At 41.1% G+C, this 27782-nt stretch overlaps 1 protein-coding gene across 1 annotated transcript in view; it reads right to left on the reverse strand.

Moving 5' to 3' along the window:
• The window catches only part of HSPA4 (heat shock protein family A (Hsp70) member 4), a 36547-nt gene extending 10032 nt beyond the window's left edge, over positions 1-26515 (reverse strand). The window contains exons 1-12 of the mRNA XM_045028664.1: positions 26005-26515; positions 18841-18898; positions 16419-16559; positions 15018-15140; positions 14347-14446; positions 13599-13732; positions 9741-9985; positions 8303-8379; positions 6988-7139; positions 5511-5617; positions 4966-5099; positions 4196-4377 (exon numbers count right to left, since the gene is read on the reverse strand). Coding sequence (XP_044884599.1) covers positions 4196-4377; positions 4966-5099; positions 5511-5617; positions 6988-7139; positions 8303-8379; positions 9741-9985; positions 13599-13732; positions 14347-14446; positions 15018-15140; positions 16419-16559; positions 18841-18898; positions 26005-26111 — 1560 coding nt within the window. The 5' untranslated portion in view covers positions 26112-26515. The remainder of the gene's footprint in view (positions 1-4195; positions 4378-4965; positions 5100-5510; positions 5618-6987; positions 7140-8302; positions 8380-9740; positions 9986-13598; positions 13733-14346; positions 14447-15017; positions 15141-16418; positions 16560-18840; positions 18899-26004) is intronic.
• Positions 26516-27782: the final 1267 nt, after the last annotated feature.

Raw genomic sequence — 27782 nt, forward strand, 5'->3', positions numbered from 1 at the left:
TTAATTAAGCCTTTGCATCTAACCTTTATTGATGCATATTTGCCATACTGAGATTTCTAATACATATTAGCACAATTGTTTTGTACTTGTTTTTAAAAACAATGGTTACTTACCCTACAGTAACTGCAATTCTTCAAGATGTGCTGTCCACACAAATGCCACGCTCTGTACACACGCACGTGAGACTGGATTATTTTGGCTAAGAGTGACCTTGAGGCCAGGTCTGTCCTGGAACCCCTGACTCAAGGGCTTAAGGACAGGGGATCCAACTGTCTCTTAGTTCCTTCACCAATACTGACTCCCCTAGGAATAGGATTCTCTTGTCAAGGGGCAGGAGGGAAGGTTGTGGAATCTGTGATAACACATCTCTTAAGAACTACACTTATTGTAGGTAAATAACTGTTCTTTCTTCAAGCGACTGTCCACAGTGATTCCACTCTTGGTGACAACTAAGCAGTTGTTTAATTGCTTGGAGGTGGGAAACAGGAATTCTACTTAAACAACAACTACCACCAGTTTTAATAGGGCGGTGCTGCATTCAGCCTGGAAGCCTCTACTAAGGAATAGCATTATAGGTGTGGCTTAGGCTGCATATAGCTGCTCTAAAATTTGCTACAGGAATGTTCCTCAGCCATAGGCTGCCTAAGCTCTAGTGGAACGAGCTACAATATGGCTAAGTAGATCTATCTTGGCTAACTGATATCTCCTTTTACTCAGAGACCCACTAGGAGAACTGTTCTCACACTGTGGGTCAGGACCCCATCTTAATAGGGTCAACAGGGCTGGCTTAGACTTGCTGGGACCTGGGTCCAAAGCCCGAGGGCTTCCACACTCAGGTTTCAGGCCCCCTACCCGAGGCTGAAGCCCTTTGGCTTACCCCCCCACCACCACCAGGGGCCCGGGCTGGCTCAGACTTCAGTCCCCGCTCCTGGGGTCGCATAGTAATTTTTATTGTCCAAAGGGGGTCATGGTGCAATGAAGTTTGAGAAGCCCTGCATTAGGATAACCTCCATGAGGACAGAGAATATAGCAAAAGCTACAAATAGTATGTTTCTGGAGGATTTTTCAGTGCTCTTACTACATTAAGCATGTGAAGCCTACATTCTTCTGGGGGTTGAGTGAGGTTTAGGAATGAAAAACTAGAAATGGTTTATATAGAACTCTAAGACAATCTTTAGTAAAAACTAGTGTTGAGGTCTAAGTAATCCTGTCCTTATGAAATACTGTATATTGAGAATTCAGGTCTCCTCTTCCCTCCTAGCTCATACAATGGCTACCAAAAAGACAGCCTCCATTGAGAGGTGGTATAGGGAACAGGTTGCTAAGGGCTCGAATAAGGCATTCATCAATTCTGCTAAAACTATATTAAAGTCCAAAGAAGGAATGATTCCCAAACTAGGGGGGAAAAAAAGCAGGAGGCCCTTCAGGAATCTTGCTGTAGGATGGGGAAAATCCAGTGTGGCCCTGGATCAGGGGGCATTGTGCAGATATTGTTGCTAAAAGGACCCTTATGGAAGGGACAGAAAATCCAGATTGTTTGCTAGCCCTGAAACAGTCCAGTAACACTGAGATTTGGATTTCAGCACCACCTTTCTCCCTTATTTCCAAATAGAAAATCTCTTTCATTTAGCTTTGTAAGTCAGCCTGGTTATGGATTTCTTGCTTTGGAGCACACCATTGTAAAAAGCCCCTTTCAGTGGATGTACCGAGGCTATCAGGTACAGTGATGCTGGGTTCAAGTGCAGGAACTGGCAGTTGTTCTGGGAGACTATCAGTCAAAGCAGCAAAGGTTTCTGAGGAGCTGCATTGAAAGATTAATCAGATCCTAATACCAGAACTGCCTAACTCATTCAGGAAATCTCCATTTGCAAAAGATGCTCTATATGCCTGAGTCTTATAGATAACTCATGGTCATAAAAATGCCTACTAAGCTGGTTTGCCAAGGTGTTCCGAAGGCCAGGAAGGTGCAGAGCCACTGCTGTGACTTGGTTCAGGATGCAGATTCCACAGATGTATGGTTTCCTGACAGAGTAGGAATGATCTTGCTCCCCCTTGCCTGCTGATGTGCATTTCTGGGATTTTTTTCTGTCCCCACTTGTACCATGAAAAAGAGGTAGGAACACTTTGCATGACAGACTGATGGTCGTGAGCTCTAGGATGTTTATGTGGAGAAGAGCTTCCTGGGGGGGACCACAGGCCTTGAATCTGAAGGCCATCTAAATGAGTGGATGCATCCATCAGAGCCTTGGTAGGAAAGTGTAGAGGAGGATTTTCTGTTGCATACTTGAAGAGTGTCTTTCCACGATTTAATTTGGAGAGGACTTCTTGTGGTACCACGACCCTGTTCATCTAGTGTCTCTGGGTAGGATGTACTGATTTCAATCATCCTTTCATGGAGCACAGGTGAAGTCTGGCATGCTGTGACACATAACTGCATGAGGCCTTAAAACTTTTACAGGTTTTATGCAGGGGGTGAGAACAAAAAATTTCTGTTGGTCCTATTAGGCTCTTGACATTTGCATCAAACCTGCTACCTAATGGAAGCCCCAGATTGTAGGGTGGGAGGAGGAAGTGGCAGAGGCTAGTCACTAGGGGAATTAGTTTCTTCCTCACCAGCTATAAGGATCTCTGTAGCTGACTAACACTGGACAGAAGAGCACTGTCTAAAAAGATGATTTATCATGTCTGCTTCCTCCTTGAGGTCAGGAAATAAGAGTCCCAAAGAGCACAGTCATCCTTGAATCTTTTAGGGAGTGGAAGGCTTCCTCTGTCCTGCCACTAGCCTGGTGTATCAGTGCCTCCAACACTGGTAGTTTGGCAGGCACCTCAGTTTCTTGAGTAGAAGTGACTATGGTACCAGGTCCACCAATAAGTAACTTGACACTATATGAAGTTTCAGTGCAGAGATGGAAGGCAGTCAGCACTGAGGTGGAAAGTACTGGGGCTACTGTGAGAGACACTCAGTGCCCAGGCTTTGACCCCAAGGTACCAGGTGCTAGGGTCAGTGCCAAGGTATCAGTACCAACGGCAGTGTGGTCTGCTGATTTGGAGGGTATTACGTGTGTTGCCTTGGAAGTCAGAACCACCCTATGGTACTCCCAATACATTGCTTCGCTGACTGTCCATTTAGACTAAGTACCTCTAGACAAGTTCACTCACTTATGTACAAGTGCAAAGCACACTGTTTTATGCAGTGTTGTGGCCATGTCAGTCCAAGGATATTAAGAGAGAAAAGGTGGGTGAGGGAGTATCTTTTATTGGACCAACCTCCCCTATATACCAACCTCTTCACGGGCCACCTTGAAGAATTTCTGGACAAATGCATCAAGAATCCAGTGATATACCTGATACATCAATGATATTTCATAACAGAAGTTGGTCCAACAAAAGATTACCTCACCCACTTCGTCTCTCTAAACACACTGTTGGCATTTACCAAATACATGTTTACTTTTTGCCCTTCATTCATTCTCAATTATTCTCAGACAAGTGTTTGAGAGACAAATGCTGCATGAGAACATTTAAATCAAAACAAAAAAACCTTGGAAACAAACAAAAAAGCCTTGTAAGTTTACATTTACAAAACAAGTTTTGCCTGTAAGCTACCAAATACTGTTCCTTAAACTAAAGACATTAGTTTTGCCTTTTTTTTGTTTGTTCACTGACTCATCTGAAATAGTATTCTTGTGCAAGGCTGGTATTCCCAAAATACAGAACTATTAAGTATGAAATAAAAGGTACAGCCCTGTATTATCTTCCCTATATATTTAGCAACATTCTTAAATCTACAGCTGTGTCACCAACCCAGACCTTTAGTCATGGGCTTTCCTGGGCAGAGACTGACAAATGTGTGATGATTTTTGTGATGGACACAAATTGGGAAAGAACTATCTACTTGTGACTTGCCTATAATTTGGCCCTAGTTTCAGGAAAAGTCAGGGCTAATGCATTACATTTAAATACTTGCATCATAATCTAGATTAATTAAGCAACATTCATACACTGTGTTCAAATCCATCTGATGCCTAAGCTGCAATGTAGGTGGAAAGGTTTCAATTGTTACTTGATCTGGTTTAGAGGGTTAATGCGCTAGTCGTGGCTTTTTTCTGAAACTGAGACCAAATTATGAGCAATCTGTTTGTTCTCAGTCCCAAATTCTTTCCTAGATGACCTCCATACCAATAAAATGGATTACCTCTTCCTCTTTCGCATGCTGGTCTGTTTCCATGGGCTCTTCATTCTCATCAGATTTGTGAACCTCTACTAAAGATGCACTGGAAACACTGAAAATACCATGGATGTTTACTCTGACTTTGACTTTCACCTTTGAACTGGATCCATCTGTTTGTGGCGTGACCTTTTGAACCAAAAATTGAGCTAAACATTCCAGGAGAGAAAAAAAGGATATATTTACTTAAGATAAATCAAGTGTGAACATTTAGCAGATCCTGACTATTGCTGATAATAGCTGCAATTAAATGCAGTTGTGGAAGTCATTTGTCAAAAATAACTGAATCAAATGATTTATTTTATTAAATTAGTCATAGTAACATTACTCTGCTTTGCAGTTTGTCCCTTATTTCCTGGATACACTTAAAGTTTGGAAATGTGGCATTTGGAAAAATGTCTGTGGGTACTTTTAGGAAACCTTTAGCTTTTCCCAAATATGAAACTATCTTTTTCCATTTGGCATATGTTTCTCCTCCACCAATTAATGTGGTTTTGGGAGTTTAGGATTTTCTTCTCCACTCACATGGATTTAAAAACCAATCTGAGTCATACTAAAAATGTATCCAAAAGATACTAATGTGTTAACACACCATCAGTACCATAATTGTTGAAGCGGGATAGGAAAGTCCAACCTACAAGACCAGAAAGTTGACAGCACTCCACCCCCATCCCCCCAATGTTCTTTTCTAACTATATGGAATTAGTTCTCATTTCTTCTTCCCCTTTGTTAAATACCTATAGAAGGGTCTGGGTAAGGCAACTCCTTGGGAGAAGTATAGTAGGCCTCAAGAGTGAAAGGCTCCCTTCTGAAGAATGAGAGGACCTTGGAGAATGGAGCAGCATGATTCTTGGGGAAAACTTCACAATTACTGTGGAAGGGAAAGATGTAAGAAAGTAGGTAGCTGTTATAACATCTAGTAGGAAATATTCAGCAAGACCTAGCAGAAGCACTAAAATGCCTGATAAAGGTGGATACAGAGGTGACAATTTAAGTTTACTGGACAACATATGGCTTTACATTGACCACCATTTTACCATAGGCTCATTGGCAATGATACAAATTAAAGCATGGGTGTATTTAAAAAGCTAAAGAATTTAACTAGACAAAAGCTAAAATGATTGCTTTTTACTGTTACCACCACAAGAGCGGCAATTGAAGTTTTGGCATTTAGGCTTTAAAAACTTTCACAGTAAGTGAGTCCATCTGGTTTAAGTTTCAGCAGCTTCTGTTTTGAGCCTTTTATAGGCATGCTAAAGTTTTGGTAGTATTAAATTCTTACCTTAACCCTTCCTCTGCTGGTGAATTCCATCTTAAAGAAATAGGGTATGGTACCAAATCTGTGATAGAAAATTCTCTCACTTTGAAAGCCGGGGACAAAATAGCACACTGTAAGAAACAGCAGAACGGTAAGTCCAAATTGTGCAGAATGAAAATATAGGTAGGCAGTAATGCCAGATATGTTAACTCCAAGTTAAATACATCTAAATTTTTAAAATATCCTATTTCTGTTCTGATGGAGTCATGTGATTTTGCTATAGTTTAGTGCACAGTTATCAGACAACTTCAGGGACAGTCATGTTTTGTTTGTATTCATCCTAAGTGAATCAAATTTCTCCTCCAATTGTTCATTCAAGACCATCTGGTGGCAAGTTTTCTGGTTCTGAACATTTTAATGACTCCAATAAAATGTTTTTAGTGCTAACAGATGATGCAGGAGTCAAAAACTTAAATTAACAGGGATTTGTAAGGGGCATATCACCATGGTATTCAAGTGCCATACAACAATTAAAGCAAAGGCCCTTTCTTGAGAATAGCTAGAACTAGAAACAGATGTTTTACACTATATTAATGGCTGAAAAGGCAGTTGTCAAAAATGACATGATTAGTTAGCACCTTGAGGTCTTTAAACCACGATTTGAGAACTTCAATAACTCAGACATAGGTTAGGGGTTTGTTACAGGAGTGGGTGGGTGAGATTCTGTGGCCTGCATTGTGCAGGAGGTCAGACTAGATGATCATAATAGTCCCTTCTGACCTTAAAGTCTATGAGTCTAATACATAGCATGTGCTTCTAGCTCAGGTAATACACAAGTTATTGGACCTTTAAACTTGTCACTCTAGCCATGACTTTAGCACTGCTCCAGGGTTGGCTATAGCAAGCGTCACACCAATGTCGTTTTCATTTGCAAGAATTTAAGTCAAGCCATGTCATCTTATTCTTTACCTGAACTATGTTTCACGTCTATAAAAATATATGCAATACATTGAACTAAGCAACAATGCAATGTAGTCTTGCTTTGCCTAATTTCATGATTACTTTTAATGTCAACCTGTTCTTAGTGTTAGCTAAATTCTTCTGTAGAACTATCTGACAAGATACCAGTAAAAGTCTTGCAGTGGAAAAAATAATTTAATATTTTACATGTGTATATAGCATCTATTTTTTCCAGTCATAACTGGAATATATACCCAACTCTAGAGGACCATGCCAAGTTGTTGGTTGTGCTGTCTGCCCCAGCCAGACATCTCAGTTGATCAACCAACATAAACAGTCTATGCAGTGAGCCAATCTCACCTGTCCACTGCCCACTTCTTAAATGTTCAATCAAATCACTTCTACAACACATATGCACTTCAAAAGGTGAAATAAGTTTCACAATGCCTGTAACTTAGCAAGACATGCCCTTAGGCTTAAATGCTCATTGACTTCAATAAGAAAGAATCATGAGACCCCTAGCATACAGGCAATTGTTTACCTGCAATGCACAGCCTCGTGCAACAGCCTCATCTGCATTCAAAGTTGTACTGACTTCTTTACCGAAAAATTTACTGATCCTCTCCTTTACAGCAGGGATTCTTGTAGTACCACCAACTATTTCTACTGCATAAATATCCTCCTTCTTTAACTCTAAAAAAAGTAGACATACATTAGCAACTTTATGTTATGAAAATTCCTAAATTAGCAGTAATTTATTCCTCTTAACAAGGAAGAAGATATTGCACTTGATACAATAAAATCTCTAGAAATTTTATTTAAAGGTATTCTAGCCACCATTAAAAGTTTTGTACTCTTACCAATATCAAAATATCTTATTTTACACAGGGATTTTTTTTAAAGGAAATTTTTATTCAACTTGCAATTGAACTGCTACATAAAACTAAGGGCTTGGCTACACTTGAAAGTTGCAGCGCTGGTAGTTACAGCGCTGGTCGTGCAGCTGTGCAGGGCCAGCGCTGGTGTGTGGCCACACTCACAGCTACCAGCGCTGGTGTGTGGCCACATTTGCAGCATTTACAGCGCTGTTGGGAGTGCTGCATTATGGGCAGCTATCCCAGCATTCAAGTGGCAACAACGTGCTTTTCAAAAGAGGGGGGTGGAGGGTGGTGTACTGTGACAGGGAGCGGGGAAGATAGAAAGAGTGGATTTTTGGAGCCAACACTGTGTGTTAGCTTCCCTGGATTGAAAAATCACAAAATGTTCGCGAACCCTTAGTCTTAATTGCAAACAGCCTGCATCCAACGCTGTTTCTCTGTCAAGCAAACTGCTTGCCTCTCATTTGATCGTTCACAGCCAGGTACAGATAGCTCCTGTTTGCTGTGATCAGTGTTTGTTTTTTAGATAAGCAGTTCAACGGAGCTCCGATCGGAGTTCACAACAAAACAAAGAGAGGCTGCATAACAAAACAAAGAGTAATTTAGTTAAAAGCATTCTGGGATATCTCCTTATTCCCTGGAGGCCAATAAAAGCGCTGGTGTGTGTCCACACTTGATGAGCAGCGCTGGATCACCAGCGCTGCAATCGCTACACCCCAACCTGGCCAGGTGTACAGCCAGCGCTGCAGCCAGGGAGTTGCAGCGCTGGATGTGCCTTGCAGGTGTGGATGGTTACTAATTGCAGCGCTGGAAAGCCTCTACCAGCGCTGCAACTTGCAAGTGTAGCCAAGCCCTAAGTGTGCAAAATTTAATTTAAGATTTGACAAATGTCTAAAGAAAGCTAAAAACCAGAGATCTATTTTTCTCCTGTACGTAAACCATTAAGCATTGTAATCAAGAGAATGCATATACACTTACTAGCTTGTTCCAGAACACTGCGAAGAGGTGGTTCTACTCTGGCTAAGAGACCATCACACATCTCTAAAAATTTGCCCCTGTTGGAAAAATGTCAAGTTAGACTCCCATGAACAAAAATTTAAATTGCAAAATACAACTGTATGCAGCTGAAATTGAAAGACACAATTTTAAAGTTTGCAAAGTGTAAATTTCCTATGTCTCCATCCAGAATCCTACAGTATTTTATAAAGTTCTGTGTTTCACTTAAGCGATTTTTTGTATAAGAAAACAAAGCTGAATATTCCACAATACAAGTGTGTGAGATTTACAACATCCCTACACCCACGCCAAAAAGAAAACCCATCAAGAGCAAGATACTTTGGTATATACTTTTGGAGAGAGTCCCATGTACAAATGATACTTATTCTGCCATGATCCCTCCAACTCCAGTCATCTTTTATATTAGGATAGTGCCCAGAGATTGCAATCCCACTATGCTAGGTACAGTACTTCACAAACTCAGTCTCTGCCCTGAAGAACTTACATTATATCAATTTTTTTATAGTGATTACATGCATTAATTACAACAATCAACAAAAAACCTATCAAATACTAAACTGAGTATGTCCCTTGCACTTGAAGGTCCCTAGATTTGGGTTCTGACAGGCCACCAAGGAGCATGAAGTCTGAAGATAAGTGCCCACTACTGCTGATAACAAGGTTCAAACTTAGGTTCTACCCTGAGTGCTTACAAGCTGTTCTTAACTTCTGTTACAGAATGTAGGGCAAGAGATGATGAAACTTACTAACTCAATAGTAGTGACAATCTCTACGAAAGAGTGTATACTAGTCATTTCCCTTCTTCTCCTGCTCATTGTCTAAACTATTGCTATTTATAAGCTATGCTGCTATGTACCAGTTTGTTGTTTCTTAAGTGAGAGCCTCAGTTTCCTATTACCTGTTAAATGCCAACTGAAATCCTTCTTTTAACTAGTTTCAGTAATCTAGAAAGTGCCACATTAACAGTTTAGTAATTCAAATTGTCAAATCCCCTAGTGATCACATGTACAACATACGAAGAGTCAATGTATATTTCTCCCCTACTGCCCCAGAAATTTTTGTGAATGTTGCTCTGGAGGTATCACCTGTACTAGTTCTAATACTAGAACACAGGTGAACATGGCACCTGTAAGGGCAAGAAGATGGTTCAATCCTAATTCCCATTCACACTGTGACCTATGGTCAGACTGACAACTGGTTTTTGATTTGGACACTAGTAACTCAGACTGCCTGCTTTAATTTACGCAGGCTACTAAAGAGTCATTGTTTAGTACTTTGATAATAACTCAAGTTAGAACCAGTGACCTAAATGTACCAAAGATGATCAAAACATTTGTATTTACCTATTTTTGCAGTTTTTAAATCAATTCAGACTTTATGCTAAGTAATCTGAAGATACCTGTTCATAGTTCCAGAAACATCAATATCATTCATGAAGCATTCTATGTTCATTGGGAGATCAGAGGCATTAGCACTCATCAGCTTCTTCAGTTTCTCACACTCCTGAAATAGTCTCAGCAATGGACGAATCTTTGATTTGATGTCTAATTTATATTTTTTCCCAAATTCCTCACAAAAATAGTTAACTAACATTTCATCAAACTTCCTGCCACCAAGCGTGGTGTCAAATGCTGTAGCAAGAACCTAAAAACGAGACAAGGAGTAAAATATTTCAGTAAGAAAATGGTTCTATTTACTGATTACTCACTAAAACTTGATAGTAACCAATACACGGTAAGCAATTTCTTTGTCTGAACACTCAGAATAGCTTGTTCCAGTACTTTATGTTTGACAGCATAATCCTGTCTAGAAGAACACCACCTGGCTGCTCCAATACAGATCTTCTGCCATGACAGAAAGAATCTGATATATTGCTCAGCTTTATTCCCCTACTGCCACCATGGGTAGGTAAATGCTTTGTGTTGGAGCAGCCTGGTAACCGCTTTCTGCTACTAGAAGAAAAAAAGGAACCAATTATTAACCTTTTATTTCCCTCCTCAATGCCTCCCCTTGGTTCATTCCCTGCCAGCAATAAAGTGTCAGTCCCATGCCACTCTGGCACATTTCACTTCACCAGGACTGCTGGCAGAAGTAGTTATTTCACTCTAATGCTCCTACACTTGTGCCACTGTAAAAGTGCCTTGTGTAGGAGCAGCAAGGGTGCAATCCTGACAGAGCTGGTCTTTTCCCTGGGCTAGCATTGTAGAGACAGTTTTAAGATTAGATGATGCTTGTAGTCACCAAGTCCATAGCTTGTCAAGGATAGTATGTCATACACCTTATCTGTCTACACCAGATACAGGTGACATGGATTACACAATACACCAAAATGGAACAGAGCAAGAAAACTATGTAATGTTTTGACTGTCCCAGCCTATTTTTCAGCAGCTGTACTGAAGAAGAGGTTACTCATCTTGTGCAGTAACTGTGGTTTTTCAAGATGTGTTTCTCTATGGGGCTCCACTCTAAGCATATCTGTGTCTCTGCACCTTAGACTGGAGATTTTAGGTAGCAGTGTCCGTTCGGTCTGCATGTGTGCTCTCCACCTCATGCTTTGCCTCACTGCTATATAGTGCTGTGCAGACAAACCACCCTCAGTTCCTTCTCTATTGCACAGCTCATTGATAAAGAGCTTCAAAAGAGAGGGGAGGAAGGCAGACAGTGGAGCACCCATAGGGGGATACATCTTGAAGAACCAGTTACTGCACAAGGTGAGTAACCTCTTCTTCTTAAAGTAGTGACTACAGCAGTACCCCTAATGGAACGGTGGGGCTTCGGAGCAGAGTCCAATATTGAAGGCAGTACTGCCGAGCCAAATACAGCAGCAAATGCTGAGTCACAGGTGACTGCAAAGTGTTCAGCAAATGTACGAGCAGATGCCCAAGTCACTGCTCTTCATATTTCTGTGATAGGAACGTTATTGAGGAAGGGTGTGGAAGTGGAGACTGATCTTACAGAGTGAGTTTGCGCTCCAGAATGAGAATAAAGGTCATGTGCATGATAGCAGTACATAATACAGTCTGATATCCCTCTAAAAAGTCTTTGCTTAGAGATTGGGGATCTCTTAGATCTGTTGTTGATTAATAGGATTTCGATCCAAATAAATCCAGTCTTTTCCAGTCCTTGTCATATGGTGTTATTTTAGCATGGTGCTGTCTGCCACATTTGTTAACAGCGTTGACAACCAGGGAATTTGGGGAGGGGTGAGAAAATAAAACGTCCATGTCTTTAGAGGGCAAACAATATTTTTTTGTCCGCCCATTTGCGCGTAAGAGGTATTGCGGCTAGTGCCTGCCATATAGTTTTCACCAGATTGAACAGGGTCTCACTGACAGGGGACGCAATTCTATCTGATAACGACCTCAATTCTATCAGAGCCCGAGACGGAGAGCGCATGTGCAGGCTGAATAGACACTGCTACCTAAAATCTCCAATCTGAGGCGCAGGGATGCGAATACACTACTTGAACAGTAAGTTAGTTCACTTCAAATTGCCAGTGCCTACAGGAGTTCCAAGCCTTTATACACACACAGTCCTGAGCTCTGGTACACACACACAAAAATCAATATCCCCAAATATTAAAAGGCAACTACATGTCATATATGCATTAATATGGTGATATTGGAGATTACGGTAGCAATTATGTGGTTCCCCTGCCTTAAATTGTCATAACCTTTGTTCTGTATAACCCTTGGCACCAATCTATTTCTAGACACCTGGGTCTCGTGCTAGCACTAGAGTAGCCAGGACTCCCACTGTGCTACAGGAAGACTTTTCAGTTAAGGATACCAACACAAGGAACATAGGTGCAGTGAGTGGCATGATCTTGTACTCTTCAAGCATTACCAAGAAAGTTTCCAACCTTTCTTACACTACTGCCACAGTTTGAGTCATATCCCAGTTTAATGTATGATGCCTAAAAGGGTACTGCCTGTATGTCTACACCAGGCTAACAATAAACTCATTTGTTTTCTTCATGTTTAACTCCTGCAGATGAGTGCTCATTCATTCATCTGTTAATTCACATCTTTATGACAACTCCCTTCTCTACTGCCTCTCCAATCTGCCTGAATTCCAGACAGTTTTGAAATGCATGTACCACTTGCACATGCACACGCACACATCACCCCAATCTCAAAAGGCCTCCTCGTCTATCATTACTAGAAAATGGCTTCTGAGATTAGATGTAGGAGTGAAGGAACTAAACTCATTCTGCTCTTACAACCACATTCTAAGATTGATCTTTTCCTGTTGCATCATTTTACCTCCATCTCACTGATTTCTCAATACCTTTTTCAGAATATGCTGAATTCACAATGCCACACCACTTAAAACTGCTGTTATCCCATTCTGCACACCAGTACTTATTAACACCACTTCACCTCTCTCCTTCAATATGTACCATTCCTATTGTTAATTTGTTATTGGACCCATCAGAGCACATTGTAGCCGTCTGGTTCAGAACATTATCTCCATTTAAACTAGCATTCCGTAAGACTTTAGCCTACTTTTCAGCTCTCTTGAGGCATTACTCTCCTAACTATCTGAGCACTTATCACAACACATTTACTTGTTCCTTCAACTGAAGCAGCAAAATAGGATTATTGGTTTTCATAATATGTTTTTGGCTATAATGCTAACATTACTGAAGATTTTTATCTCATAGGAAAAAGAAATGTTACTACCTAATAGAAACAAGTGTTAAGGCAATTGTGCTTCAAAGTAAGACCCAATCTAATCATCTGCTCAAGTTAATTAAATTTCTTAGAACTTTCTCAACTGTTGACACTTCACACCTATCATATTTCCTATAGTGCTCACATCATAGGTTTCAAGGTCAACAGGAAGCATTATGGTCATTTAGTCAGACCTTCATAACAAGGAATTAATTCAGTAATTCCTGCTTTAAGACATGAATTTGTGGTCGAATTAGAGCACCTTTTTTAAAAAAGGCATCCCGTCTCCTAAGTTGTACTATTACTATAGAGAAGTTAGTTCAATTTATTTTTTATTCTCACACTATACCAAAAAGTGACTGAAGAAAACATATTTGTTTCAACAAGCGTAGCAATGAAAACTTAAGCAGATCATCTCCCCAGTTCTCTAACATAGAACAAAGTTGAACCTTTGGAAAGTATAAATTGCATTGCCTACATACACTGCCATATTAAGGCAGTCAACAAAGCCTATTCTAGTCCATAAATGTAATGGTGAATGTTTTTACAGGTAATTAAAATGGATGCATAAGATTGTTTACTTTCAGTTTTCCTTTGTTGAATGCGCATACTGAAACTTGATATGCAGAATGTCCCATATCAACAAAAACAACGTTTCTTGGCTTCTCTTCTAGGGCAGGCAGGTCTTGTTTATAGATTCCATATGCAAGAGCAACTACAAAAAAAGAGACAAGTCAATATAGTAAACAAAATGGCAGTCATTCAACTCCATTTTTGGTGTTGCTTTCCTAAACAGTATTTGTTAAAGAATGACTATACTGTCAAGATTTAATGCTACTTTTCAAAGTTATAAAAAGTTTGCATCTGGTTAAATAATGGACCAGATACAAAAGCCATGGCATGGAAGACTAACTACAAAAACAGTTAGTTCCTCTTATGTCTTGAATTTATTTCTTGGATGTCTATTTCTAAGCATCTTTAAAGAAGAAAGAGCTGTATTACCATAGAAATAACTTGGATTCTAGGAACCTTGGAGAGCAACCAAAGTCAGATTAGTGCAGGGGTTGGCAACTTTTCAGAAGCGGTGTGCCGAGTCTTCATTTATTCACTTTAGGGTTTTGAGTGCCAGCAATACATTTTAATGTTTGTAGAAGGTCTCTTTCTATAAGTCTACAATATATAACTAAACTATTGTTGTATAGTTTATAGTATATGTAAAGTAAATAAGGTTTTAAAATGTTTAAGAAGCTTCATTTAAAAATGCAGAGCCCCCTGGAAAGAAGTTTTATAATTTCAATCCTATATACATTTTAAAGAGAGTAAGATTACCTGAAGTAGTTTCATTTATTAGTCGCAAGCAGTTGAGGCCAGCAATCTGTGTAGCATCCATCACAGATCGCCTCTCTGCATCTGTATAGAAACAAGGAACCTGCAAGAAATGCACAGCAGTGAGATACATATTTAGAAGGACAATCCTCAACAAATCATCAGAAAAATATTGTTCAGAGGGTTGGTACTAACCCACCCCTCCCCCTTTATTTATTTTTAAGTATTTCCTGCAAGTTTAAGATTTATTTTTATTTTGAATTTTGCAAGCAAGGAAAAGTGAGTAGCTACATGGGGAAGAGAATGGTTTGATTTAATTGCTTACATAATTTTCTCATGCCGTTCCACTTGAATTCATTAGTGAATTCTTTAGAGAATTCTGAGGAATTCACTTTAGTGAAAACTGAGGAAAATCAGCTACAAATAATATTATTCTATTGATTAAATCTATAATATATTTTACAATGTTAGCGTGATAAGCTAAACATCAGCTTTCAGGGAGAGAGCTGAGTAAAAAAAGGCACAAGGTTTACTGAAAACAAGCAGGGGCACTGGTTTATGTGAACCTTGTTTATAAATTGCAATACAACTCCATTACCACCATAATTCTTCAATTTATGCAGATACACTATGTAGCCAAGTTAATGTAACCAAGTTTACCATCACCTACTTACAGAAACAACACAGTCAACTACAGGCTTCTTAAGGGCATTCTCAGCCGTTTCTTTTAGTTTGGTGAGGAGCATTCCTGTCACCTGCTCGATGGTGAAGTTTCGTTCTTCTTCCATATACATAACCTTTAATGAAAAGCTTGTATAAGTATGGTAAATGACAAGAAACAACATGCTCAAGTGATATTAAGGAGTTGACCTAAGCCTGCAAAAACATTTTTTTTTAAGTGGTCCTTAAAACCATACCTAGCGCCTGCAGCATACTTGTATAATTGCCCCCCACTTCACTGCCTAAGCCATGTAGGGAAGGCACCACAGAATAAGAAGACAGTTTCTCATTCTAGTCATATTTACATTTGAGAATTCAAGAGATTTTAAGAGAGGCAAGTTGAAAAGGACATACACCTCTACCCCAATATAATGCTGTCCTCGGGAGCCAAAAAAAATATTACTGTGTTATAGGTGAAACCGCGTTATATCAAATTTGCTCTGATCCACTGGAGTGCGCAACCCCACCCCCAGAGTACTGCTTTACCACATTATATCCAAATTCGTGTTATATCAGGTCGCAATGTATATACAAGCTCCAGTTTCCTGGGTTCCGAATGCAAGAATGTATGCAGTTGACTCTTTATTGGGCCTTTAATAACTGCCTATTCCATCAGATACCACGAGACTATTTTTAAGTTAAGGAAATTCTTCCCATTGTTGAACAGGTTTTGCAACTAAAATATAAATATATTTATTGAAATTTGGTCTGAAATATTTTGCTTTTCTCCTCTAGCCTTGCACTATATCTGAAGCATTAGTACTGAATACTATTGTGGTATTTTCTTCATCTCCCAAACTCACTATGGAGTGCAAAAGACTGTTCACACAGCAAAGAGGTTTTTTAATTTAAAGCAGACCTTGATAAACAATGGCATTCTAATAACTGAATTCAAATCCTGGATTAGCTAAATCACAAGTGAAAAGGAATCTGAGTCTTAATCCTTACTTGTGCACATCAGTGACCACTGTTTGTTACAATTGGGAATGTCTAATCAAGATGCTCAGGACTCAAAAGGGTACTATTCAGGCCTCAGTCAGATGAAAAAGTTCGCATAGATCCTTCCCACACTACATACAATTCTAGTCAATTAAGTTCTCTAGCATTCTGAAATCACTTAGTCTATTTCACAAAGCAGTTCTAAGCCTCCTTCATAAAATAAGATTTTACTCTCTTGAATTTTAGTCTACGCTACAGATCTCCCTACATTTATTAATCCAGCGATAATGATTTTTCTAATGGAAAGTGCATTTGCAAAGATAGATGCCTCAGTGAAAAAGGGTTCAAAGCTAAACAGACATATGAATTGTCATTGAGTTTCCTCTATGGTTCTCTTCCAAGTATGTCTGACTCACCTTGATGCCAGCTGAGCCTGTTGGCAGCTGGACAAGTTCATATGCCAGGTTATTTTTTTCAGCTTGAACAAAGGGATCTGAGAATGCACGGCCATGAAATCTTTTAAAGCCTTGTACAGTATTCTTTGCATTTGAAATAACCTAAAGGGAGAAATATACATTAGTCTGAGATGGTTGGGGAGCTTCTGAATTTCAGAGAAAATAAGCCAATAGCAAGTTTGTTTATACTTTTCTTGCCAAATCAAAATTTGTAATTAATCTCTATTTTCCAACAATATAAGGAGTTTACTAAAATACGCAAACCCAAAATCCTACCTCTTCCCCTTTCATCTCCTAAAGGATTCTTGAGGGAATTTGTTTAGATTTTTTTAAAATTCTATTTTAAAACCTTGAGCAAACGTTTATGAAAATCCACGTAAACACAGTTCACTTTTAAAAGGTGTTTTGCAAATAGCTGTAAAATTCCATCTTTAGCAGTATACCTCTCTTCACTGGATTCCTCTTTCCCCTACCTTTCTCCCCACTTTGACCACCTTCCCCGGCTTGCCACCAACTAAGCTAGGAAGGACATTGAGCACATTAAATGTCACTTCCAGGTCCATCATCTTGTCCTGCTCTGGCCAGCCAACTCCACGCGACATTCCTGCATGATACTACTACCTACTTTGGAGCCTTCCTACCTAAAAAACCTCAAGTGTTTTCACGAACCTACTTAAAATCCAAATGGGGACTTAAAAGGACAGTCAACTTGAAGTAGTGAAAACTGTCTATATACTCTCGTTGTAAGTAACACCTCTGATTAATGTAAACCAAGGATTAGAAGGAAAGCATCTGCTTTTAATTTCTTTATATTGTGTATGACAGCACTTTATGCATAGTCATTTTTCTGTATACTAAGTTTTCCATTATATTTACATGATTCTTTCACTAGCAACAAGGGAGAGGAAAACACAAGGGAAAGCTAAGGGCTTGTCTACACTTAAAATGCTACAAGCAGCACAGCTACACTGCGGCACTTGAGTGTAGAGTCACTCACTAGCATCAGCATAAATAATCAACCTCCCCCAGAGACAGTAGCTAGGTCAACAGAAGAATTCTTTTGTCGCCCTAGTGCTGCCTACACAGGGACTTAGATTGACTTAACTACACCGCTCAGGGGTATGGATTTTTCACATCCCTGACCAGCGTAGTTAAACTGATATAATTTTCTACTGTAGACCAAGCCTTAGCCAAAAATTGGTCTAGGTGCTCAAGGGCATGTGTAGGATCAGACATTTTCTTTACTTTTTTTTAATATATATAACTTGATTTTAAATTGACTGTCCCTTTAAAAAGCAACTTGCTCCCAGAATTTCCAAAAATCCAGTTATTACAGTTCAAATTGCATATGAACTGTATCCCTGCACCAATGTGTATCTCTAGGCCATGAACAGCTTAGTGCAACATCAGACTAAGCACACATGAGGAGTAATTCTGCATTTGACAAGATGTTTACATTTAGCTCTAGCAAAGAAAGAAAACACACTGAACATGTGAGGGGTCACAATTACAGTATGCTTGCTGTATATGTTCAAGCATCTCAGGGATTCTGGAAATTATTTCCTAATATCTAAAGATATTTGTTCTTGAAAAAAGTTGACCGTGTTTGAAGAGTCACTTTCTGCAGGTGACTAACAAAAGATCCGGCATGAAACATCTTTTACAAAAATAAAAATTGGTGACAATCTGACTGGTAGATAGGAAGGGTCATAAGTCAGCTAAGTCTTGCCTTACTCCCTGATTAATATTTACATAACTACTCTACTTGGCTATACAAAAAACTATTAGCAGACAGTTATTTAGGTTGTAAAGTCAGGCACTCAGAAGTTAATGACATTTATAGTTGCATGGGCAACCATACATCTATCTGCCCCTTTTGCCTCCAGCCTGTGCGATGAATGAGGCAAGGATCCTGTGGAAACAACAGTACACAATCTTTTAATTAAAGCCTATCCTAATACATATGCACAAGAGGGATGAACTAATGTTTCATGAGAAAATGGTATTTACTTTGAGTGCTTGATTATGCAATCCAAACAACATGAACAAGTTTTTTAGTACGTAATTTCTCAGGTTTCTTAAAAAAAAGGAAAATTCTATTATGTACAACAAGTAGTACACTCTTACGTAACCCTTAAGTCCCACTCCAGAACAATGACAGAATACATTAGAGTAACAAACTAAACAGCTTAATAAAGCTCAAATGCTTCTTAAGACATTTATTAAAGATTTAATTTAGAAGCAAATATCTACTTCAACATGGATATTTGTAGTCTCTCCATAAATGAAAAAATACTGGAAAAAACATTTTTTTTTTTTTAACTACTGTGTTAGTATTTTTTCTTTGGCTTATAAGCGGTTCTTGAACATACAAAATCCTTACTTGGCTTTTAGCTGCAGCTCCAATTGAACGATTCTTGGGTCCAAAGGCTATACATGACCTATAATGAGAAGAAACAACTAATTCAAATTTAGAAATAACGACTATATTTCTAACAAGCAGCCACTGAGTGATTTAAAAAAAATGTATTTAAAGATAAGACTATTACTAGATAAAACTGTCGGTTGTATAGAACAAGATTACTGTCATAACATTCAATTTTAAAACTGCCTTTTTCCCGCAAGCTCTTCCCACTGTTAACCACTAACAGTCAATATATTAAAATGTAAGACCTACTCTGTCATTATGGCTCTAGAATAATATTTGAAGAGCATAACACTCATGATGGAGTAGTTTTCTAACAAATAGTAAACTTATGAACAGTGAAACCTATTAATAGTCAAAGGAGCAAAGAGTCCTGTGGCACCTTATAGACATATTGGAGCATGAGCTTTCGTGGGTGAATACCCACTTTGTCGGATGCGTGTCCGCAGGTTCGACCAGTCACAGCTCCCAGTGGCCGCAGTTCACTGCTCCAGGCCAATAGGAGCTGCAGGAAACTGTGCAGGCCGAGGGACATACTGGCCACCGTTTCCCACAGCCCCCATTGGCCTGGAGCTGCAAACCGTGGCCACTGTGAGCTGCGATCGGCCGAACCTGCAGAGGCAGCAGGTAAACAAACTGGCCCAGCCCACCAGGGGCTTTCCCTGAACAAGCAGTGGCCCTAGTTTGAGAACCACTGCTCTAGGCCAAGTTATTTACAATGTTGCTTAATAATAAAGGGATTATTTCAACCAGTTTTTTACTACTAACAAGCACATTTTAACAGGCATAATTATTACATTGATCCCAATGCAGCAGACAAGAGAGTTGCTCTACAGAACTGGTTGCCCCATGGGAAATGAAAGAAACAGGGCTTCTGGAATATCCTGCTATATTGAATTAGTTTAACATATTGAATAAACAGACACCACCAGCATGGAAATTTGTCGTGGCATGATTGTGTTGATTGTTTTATAGCCATTGTTGGTGCACTATCTAGTTAACAAATTAAAGCCAGTCATGCACTTATAGGAGTACACTGTAATGAACTTAAGGAGGACATATTTAGAAACATGTCTTGTGCTTAATAACGTGATTCAAAGGCTTGGCCAATAAAAAGCTACCAAGTTCTGTTTCATGGAAACATTAAGGCAATAATAAAAGTAATACTATGGACTTGTCTACTTAATGGCATAGCACAGGGCTGTGAAAAATGTAATGCACTGTGTGATGTAAGTAAGCTAACTTAAGCCCCAGTGTAGACACTGCGAGGTCAATGGAAGAATTCTTCTGTCGGCCTAGCTATGAAAGGTGGATTTATTACAGCAATGGAAAAATCCCTTTAAATCACTGTAGTAAGTGTCTACAGCGGTGCAGCTTCAGTGCTGCAGCTACGCCATTAACATTTTTAGTGTAGACATAACTATATATTTGAGGCTTCAGGCTAAACACTTCACAAGAAACCAGATTTATTAATTCAATTTGGCCCTTCGGAAGAAATTAATATAGAAGCATTAATTGAACGTTCTACTTCTCTCCTATGCACATAGAACATATTTAGCTAGTTAACTGCAAAATTCATGAGTCATTCTGAATTCACAGGAACATCACTATGTTTGGTTTAGTTATTAATGTAGTGCTTCTACATAATTCCAGATTAACAGTTTGAGACTAGAATCCTCTCTCAGGGGCAGCAGCAGTAAAGCCTTTCCTACACTGCCTCATATTTGTTCTATTAAGATCCCAATAGGGCTCAATTTTTAAAAAAAAAATTGTGCTATGTAAGATTCTCTTAAAAAGACCTTATTTATATTTGGCTTTAGTTAACATTTATGTTCTAAACCGCTGCCTCGTATATGTTTTGCAGATTTCAAAAAAATCTGCCCAAGTGCTAAGGAAGAAGTTTATCAGGGATTTCTGTGTCTGGATGGTGGAAGAGGAATGTTGGGAAGCTTTCCAATAATTTAGTTTTGTATTTGGGACCTATGTGGCCCATACTGGCATTACTGGTCAGATCTTAGTTAGTGTTTTCTGTGTATTTTAAGACACTAGGACAGGGGTTCGGGACCCCTCAAGAGGTCACAAAGTTATTACATGGGGGGTCTCGAGCTGTCAGCCTCCACCCAAACCCCGTTTTGCCTCCAGCATTTATAATGGCGTTAAATATACAAAGAAGTGTTTTTAATGTATAAGGGGGTCGCACTCAGAGGCTTGCTGTGTGCAAGGGGTCACCAGTTCAAAAGTCTGAGAACCCCTGCTCTAAGAGCTATTTCCCCTTCCCTCTGGCTGACGGAACGCAGACCTCAGTCACAAGTATACATCAGCTATATCAATGCTCAAGCTATATACTTTGTTTTCTTAAGCAACAGAGAGACAAGTTATAATTTCAAAGAACATTATAGGATAAGCACACAAATTGGTGAAAATGTAGTTTAATAAACACCCATACATTTTAAATAGAAGCAGATGCAATCACAAAGAGACATGGGAAGCCTAGTGAAATCTTGTTAAGATAGGATTTCTGAAAAGTTAAAACTCTGAACTATCATATTAATAAGTTAGAACAAAGTAACGTGTGGGTGCTGCTCATATATCACGTTAGTCTCCACACTTTGGATTACACTTATCCTTTGTCTCCATGCACTACCTCGGAAGATGCATGCATCCCGTCTGTCATACAAGACGGCAGTTCAGTCAACACAGAAATTGCACTGATTTTGCTAAATCAAATTTTAATCTGTTTAGTTAAATCAGTACATCTTCCTTGTGTGGACATTCAAACTGGCTTAAAGGTGCCTTAGCTTAGTTCGATACTGAATCAATATAAATTGATATCTGCTACTCAAACCATTTAAGAGTGCCCATACAGGCTGCACTGATTTAACTAAATCAGTTTAGAAAGATTTAGGCCTGGTCTACATTTAAAATGTAGGCCAACCTAGCTGTCACTCAGGGAGTGAAAAATCAGCACCTCCGAGCAACATAGCTATTGCCAACCTAATCCACAGCGTAGACAGAGTTAGGTCGATAGAGGAATGATTCCATCAACCTAGCTACTATAATTCAGAGAGGTGGTGTTCCTCCACCACTGGAAAAACCCCTTCCGTCAGCATAGGTTGTGTCTATGCTACAGGATTATGCCAGCATAGCGATGGCACCAAAGCAATGCTGGTATAGTTCCCAGAGTATAGACATGGCCTTTGATAAATTGGTGCAATTTCTGCATGTAGTTCAGCCCCAAGCTTCTGTTTGATGGCAATTTTAATTTTCACAATTGAGCATTCATTTTCTCCAGGTAATTTGTTTTGTTCAAGTATATTTTTGTGTCATAATATGAGCACTTCAAGAAATATCCCTTTTAGATTTCTTCATCTCAGTTACAACTGAAGTGAGCAATCTCAGCACAAAAACATTAGCGCCAGTGATTGTTCAGAGGGTTTGTGCACAACAGGTCTAGTCAACATGTAAGCAAACACCAGAGGGGCAGGGGAAGGCATATGGGGGACTCCATATATTCAAAGTTGAATGAACACTGAGCAAATATGCTTAGGGTCAAGTTCTGCCTTGGGATAACAATCTGTAGATCCCACCAAACTTAAGAACCTAGCAAGCATGGATCCAAGGGTAGAATTCAAACACACAACTCATTCTCTTTAAACTACTGTACAAACTCAACTGTGATCAGTTGTGCAAAGTGATTTTGCTAAGGTTACAATATTTCAATATATATATATATATACTGGTTACAGCAAGTCACTCACCCTGACCCTGTCTTAGGTTTAAAATCTTGTTATGTAAACCAGAATCAACCACATTATTTTACTCTGCCTCCACATTGGTTTCACCCCCACCCCAGAAAGTGTTGAATCTGTGGAACCAGGTAGTATCAAGTAGAGGAAGTTCAAGCCCCACTTTGAGCTAATCTTAGATTACATATTGGGCCCAAAAGAGACTAGTGATTTTGGATGCCTCATTTTTCTGAGTACACAACTTGTGACACCTTTAAAAAGTCTAATTAACAGAAAGTGCTAAGCATCCAATCCTCTGAGAGCCAGGCCCTCTTCTCTCTCTCAAGCATGTGAAAATTAAAATTGCCATCAAACAGAAGCTTGGGGCTGAACTACATGCAGAAATTGCACCAATTTATCAAAGGCCATGTCTATACTCTGGGAACTATACCAGCATTGGTTTGGTGCCATCGCTATTAAGTAATTTTATCTTTGGACATTTGTGTTTCAGCCTTTGGTTAAAGTGTATTTAAATTTTGTTTCCAGGATTTATTTTAAATGCATTTAGTCGGAGGGAGGGATAGCTCAGTGGTTTGAGCATTGGCCTGCTAAACCCAGGGTTCAATCCTTGAGGGGGCCATTTAGGGATCTGGGGCAAAAATTTGTCTGGGGATTGGTCCTGCTTTGAGCAGGGGGTTGGACTAGATGACCTCCTGAGGTCCCTTCCAACTCTGATATTCTATTATCCTAATGTTATTAAAATGACGTGGTAATTGTATGTAGACATTCCATGATAATTAGCATTTTACTCAGAGATGCTGGAGAACCTTTTCAAGTTTTTAATCCTCTAGTACCAATCCAGCATGGATTTATTTTTGAACATCTACTAGCTGTTGTGGCAAAACGGCACTGCACATATTGAAATATAAAGACACACCCACTTTAGTGTTTCAAAACTAAAAAGCAGTAATTTCCTGAAACCTGGGAAAGATTTCTGAAATTAACCAACATCTTGTATCTGTTATTCTCTAATTTTTGTAGACATTGGTTTTCAAGACTGTTTAAATACATGTTTAAGAAACAAGTTTTGACAGTAGTACTTGGTATAGAACTAGTAAAAGTATAATGAATTAACATTAGTCATACAGCTCTTCTCCATTCCTTCCTTAAAGGCAGCCAGAGTTATGGCATTACTTACAACGAAGCAAGGTGACGCCATATTGCTGGCCATCCATCACTGTTGCCAAGGCAAGATGAAAGAAAACTGAAAAATTGAGTTACTAATGAATTTTTACCTTGCCTAGGTAGTTTGTTGTAAAACACTATCAGTTCCTACCACACTGTGTTCAAGTGAATGGACATTTTACTCTGAAACATCGCACTATTTTACACTGGAACATCATTATACAAGACAGCCCTTAAAAAAAACACCTTATGAAGAAGACCTCAGAGTCAGGGACCCCCAGTTCTAATTTCAGCTATACTACTGACAATAGGTCACTTTACCTCAGTTTAACTTCTCTTGCTATTTTATTTAGTGAGTTATTTATGATCAGAAAGGAAGCCATCTTCCTCTACATCGGTACAGCATGAAGCTCACTATTAGCATTGTTGAGGACACAGTTACAGAGATGGCTCACAACAAGCTTAAAATAGTTCAGTCTTAAAGTATAGAGGACTCTAGCTGTATTTCAATTGCCATTTTTGTTTCTAAAATAAAAGCATGTGTGGCCCTTTACAGTCATGATGAAAAGGTCCCTGCCCCAATACTCCTGGGGAAATTCTGCACCAAAAAAACTAAGATTTTTGCATATTTTATTTATCAGAACACAATACAATCACACCAGTTTCAATTATTTTGGTAATTTCAAAATACCTGTTAGCTAGTATGTCTAACAATACAGACAAAGAGAAATTCCCTCACAAGTAGAGTGTTAAACTCCTACAACAACCCAGTTCTTGTTTCTCTGTTATGATTTTGTTGGATGCCTCAGTATGGGTATGTCACAGGTGCCAGCTAAGTATTTCTTGGAGGAAAACTGTCCCTCCAGTCTTAGTCAATTCTCTTTTTTTCCACTCTTCCCTGTAAGGTTACCATAATTCAAGCTCCCAAACAGAGGACACTGCCAGGGGAGAGGGAGCTGAACGGGTGTACAGTTGAGGGGGTTGTGTACTGGGAGGGGCTACTTGGAGGCCCAGATGCTCACAAACCACTCCCCACCAGAGCCCAGCTGCAGGGCACCTCCCGGCCCAGATGCCTGCACCTCTCTGTCTCCAGAACCCAGCTACAGGCTCCACTCAGCTTCATTACTGTGCCACCATGGCACCATCCTTTGAGAGAGCCAGCACAGCTAGGTCTCCTGGGCCCACTCCAGGTGGTCCCGGGTGGATGAGGATCAGGCCCAGCAACCAGACTGCACAGAGACTCAGGACCTCCATCCGCACCAAGCTGGGCACCCCCTCATTGGTGGGGGCCACAGCCCACATCCCACCTTCTTTGTTCAGGGCATGCTGGGAATCACAGCCCATCTGCACCTCAAGCATAGGCACACTTAAGTGGGGAGCCAGACTGCTGGGTCCAGTGACCTGTAGCAGCGGCCAGGCACTCTGCAGTGCCAATTCTGCTGGGAAAAGTGAAATTCTGCACAGAAAATTAATTCTGCAGTTGCACAGAATTCCCCGGGGAAGTATCCCTAAGAGCAGACAGACAAAATATTCATAACATGCAAAAGTGGAGCATGGAGGACAGCTTGAAGCATATAAGCACAATGACAAATGAGCATTTTTTGCACAATCTCAGTTCCATTCTTTTATTTATAGGTCACAGATGTGAACCAAATAAGCTTGCACTCGCTTCCTACTTGAAAACGTTTGATTTCTTTTCAAGTTACATTTCCCTCCTCCCCACCTTCTCACTTCAGTGGAGGTGGCCAGGCCAGGCGGCCCCTAGTCCCTTTCCCGGAAACACATGTCCCCAGCCGGGCTCGCCGAGCTGCACTGTGGCTCGCCCGCACAGCTCCCATGCACGCTCCTAGATGGGAACGGCGTTTAACCCGTGCTGGTACCCAGAGGGGAGCGCCCCGGCCTGCGGCGAGGTCTCCCTGCGGTACAAAGATGCGGCCGGGGTGGGCAAGGAGAGGGCACGGCTCAGCCCACACCCGCTTCCCAGGGCCGCGCGCTACATGCGCAGCACCAGGATTGTGTGAGGCTTTTGCACGTTCCGGGGACTCACCCCCAAGTCACCAGCGCTCCCCCACCAAGGGAGGGGGAGAGAGAGGGGAGGGGCAGAGCCGCTTTTCACCAGGCCCCAGGCACAGGCCTAACAGGGGCCGGGCGGGACCCGGCAGGTCCCCGGCGCGCCTCCCCCCGCTTCCGGTGGCTACTCTCCCTTACTCACGGGGTGCTGCGGTCGCTGTACTCGTTGGCGACGGTCTCGATGCCCCCCGCCCGGGCCACGGCTACATAGCAGCTCTGGAAGCCCAGATCGATGCCCACCACCGACATGCTGCGGCCGGAGATGGGCTGAGGAGGGATCCGGGAGACGAGCCGAGGGTGCCGGGCAAAGACCGAGCGGCTGAGGAGCTCGGGGAGGGTGGCTGAAGCGTCGGGCTCGGTCCCGTCCGGCGCCTGCGCCTCACTAGTGCGGACGCAGCCGACTCAGCCCGTTTAAATGAGCAGCGGCTCCGGCAGCCTCCACTCGGGGAGGGGGAGAGATCTCGAAAGATCCCGTCCTGTCGGCGGAGGAGGAGGGGAGCGTGGAGGTGGAGGGAAAGCCTCTCGCGAGATTCCCGCGGGGCGCTCGCTCGCTCTCTTTCCCCGCCCCCACCGTCAGGATACGGGGGCGAGAGCGACGGTTGGGATGTCCTGAGCGGCTCTACGCCAAACAGCCAGTGCGCATGCTCAGAGAATATCTCCCCCTCCCCCTAGCTGCATAAGGGAGGGGCAGCTGACTCGCCTTCTACACGGCTCCTCCCCCTTTTCTCGTCCTCACCTCCAACCTCCCCTTTCACTCCTCCCTCCCGGCCCACCCTCTGAGTCGGGCGCTGGGCCCTGCCCTCCGCGGGCTGCCAGCCTCCGCGCCTGCGACGTCACCTTCCTGCTCTGCCCCGCCCCGCCCCCGGGGGCTGGTTCCTTCACAGAGCCCTGGCCTCATTCCGGGGGTTAGAGTTGGGCAATTGCCCCACCCTGGGCTGGCTTCATCCAGGAATGCTCCAGCCAGGGCACAACATTGCCCCGCACACCACTGCCTTGAAATACAGTACCTCAGCGAGACAGTGACGCACACCACCTCAGAGTCTGTTCTTACACTGGTGCAAAGCCACAGTCACTCCCAGTCCCATCACCTATGCAGATTTGAATGTAGTTAATCTGGATTAGCCAGAATCCAGAGTATGAGTTGGATCACAGGCAACATTACAGACAGACATAGATATCTGTCATAGACAGACAAGATGGGGGAGGTAATATCTTTTCTTGGACCAACTTCTGCTGGTGAGAGAGAGAAGCTTTCAATCTACACAGAGCTCTTCTTCGGGTTTGGAAAAGGTACTCAGAAGTGCCACAGCTAAATACAAGGTGGAACAGATAACTACTTATGCTGAACTAATACATACTGTATTGGCTTGTTAACACCTCTGCAGTCATAGGACGGTTAGTGGGTTATAGATTGCTATAATAAACCATAAATCGTGTCTTTATTAAAACCATGATTTTTTAGGCCAAGTCTACATTAAACACTCACTTCGGAATACAGTAATTACATTGCTCAGGGGTATGAACAACATAGTTATACAGTACAGACTTTAACACACACCCCCCATAGGCTTCTTGTGGAGGTGGAGTTATTAAACCAACAGGAGAGCTCTCTCCTATCAGCTTAGAGCGTCTTCACCTGAAGTGCTACAGCGGCGCAGCTGCCTCGGTGCAGCTGTGCCAATGCAAGATTGTAGTGTAGTGTAGACCTGCCCTATCTGGCAAAGTTATGAATTTAAGCTCCCAGGCTCATCTTTTGAAAGTGTTGTGTAGGTTTCCTTTGTGTCCTGGTGGAAGGTGGCCATTTGGGTGGTGAGTGATTTGAGGATAGTTTCTATGAGTCCCGATATTCCTTTAGTAACAATGCCATGGCCAGATATGATGGGTCTGCTCGGATTCCCTTGTTTATGTATCTTGGGAAGT

Source organism: Mauremys mutica, chromosome 8 (assembly GCF_020497125.1).
Source record: "Mauremys mutica isolate MM-2020 ecotype Southern chromosome 8, ASM2049712v1, whole genome shotgun sequence".
Lineage (NCBI taxonomy): Eukaryota > Metazoa > Chordata > Testudines > Geoemydidae > Mauremys > Mauremys mutica.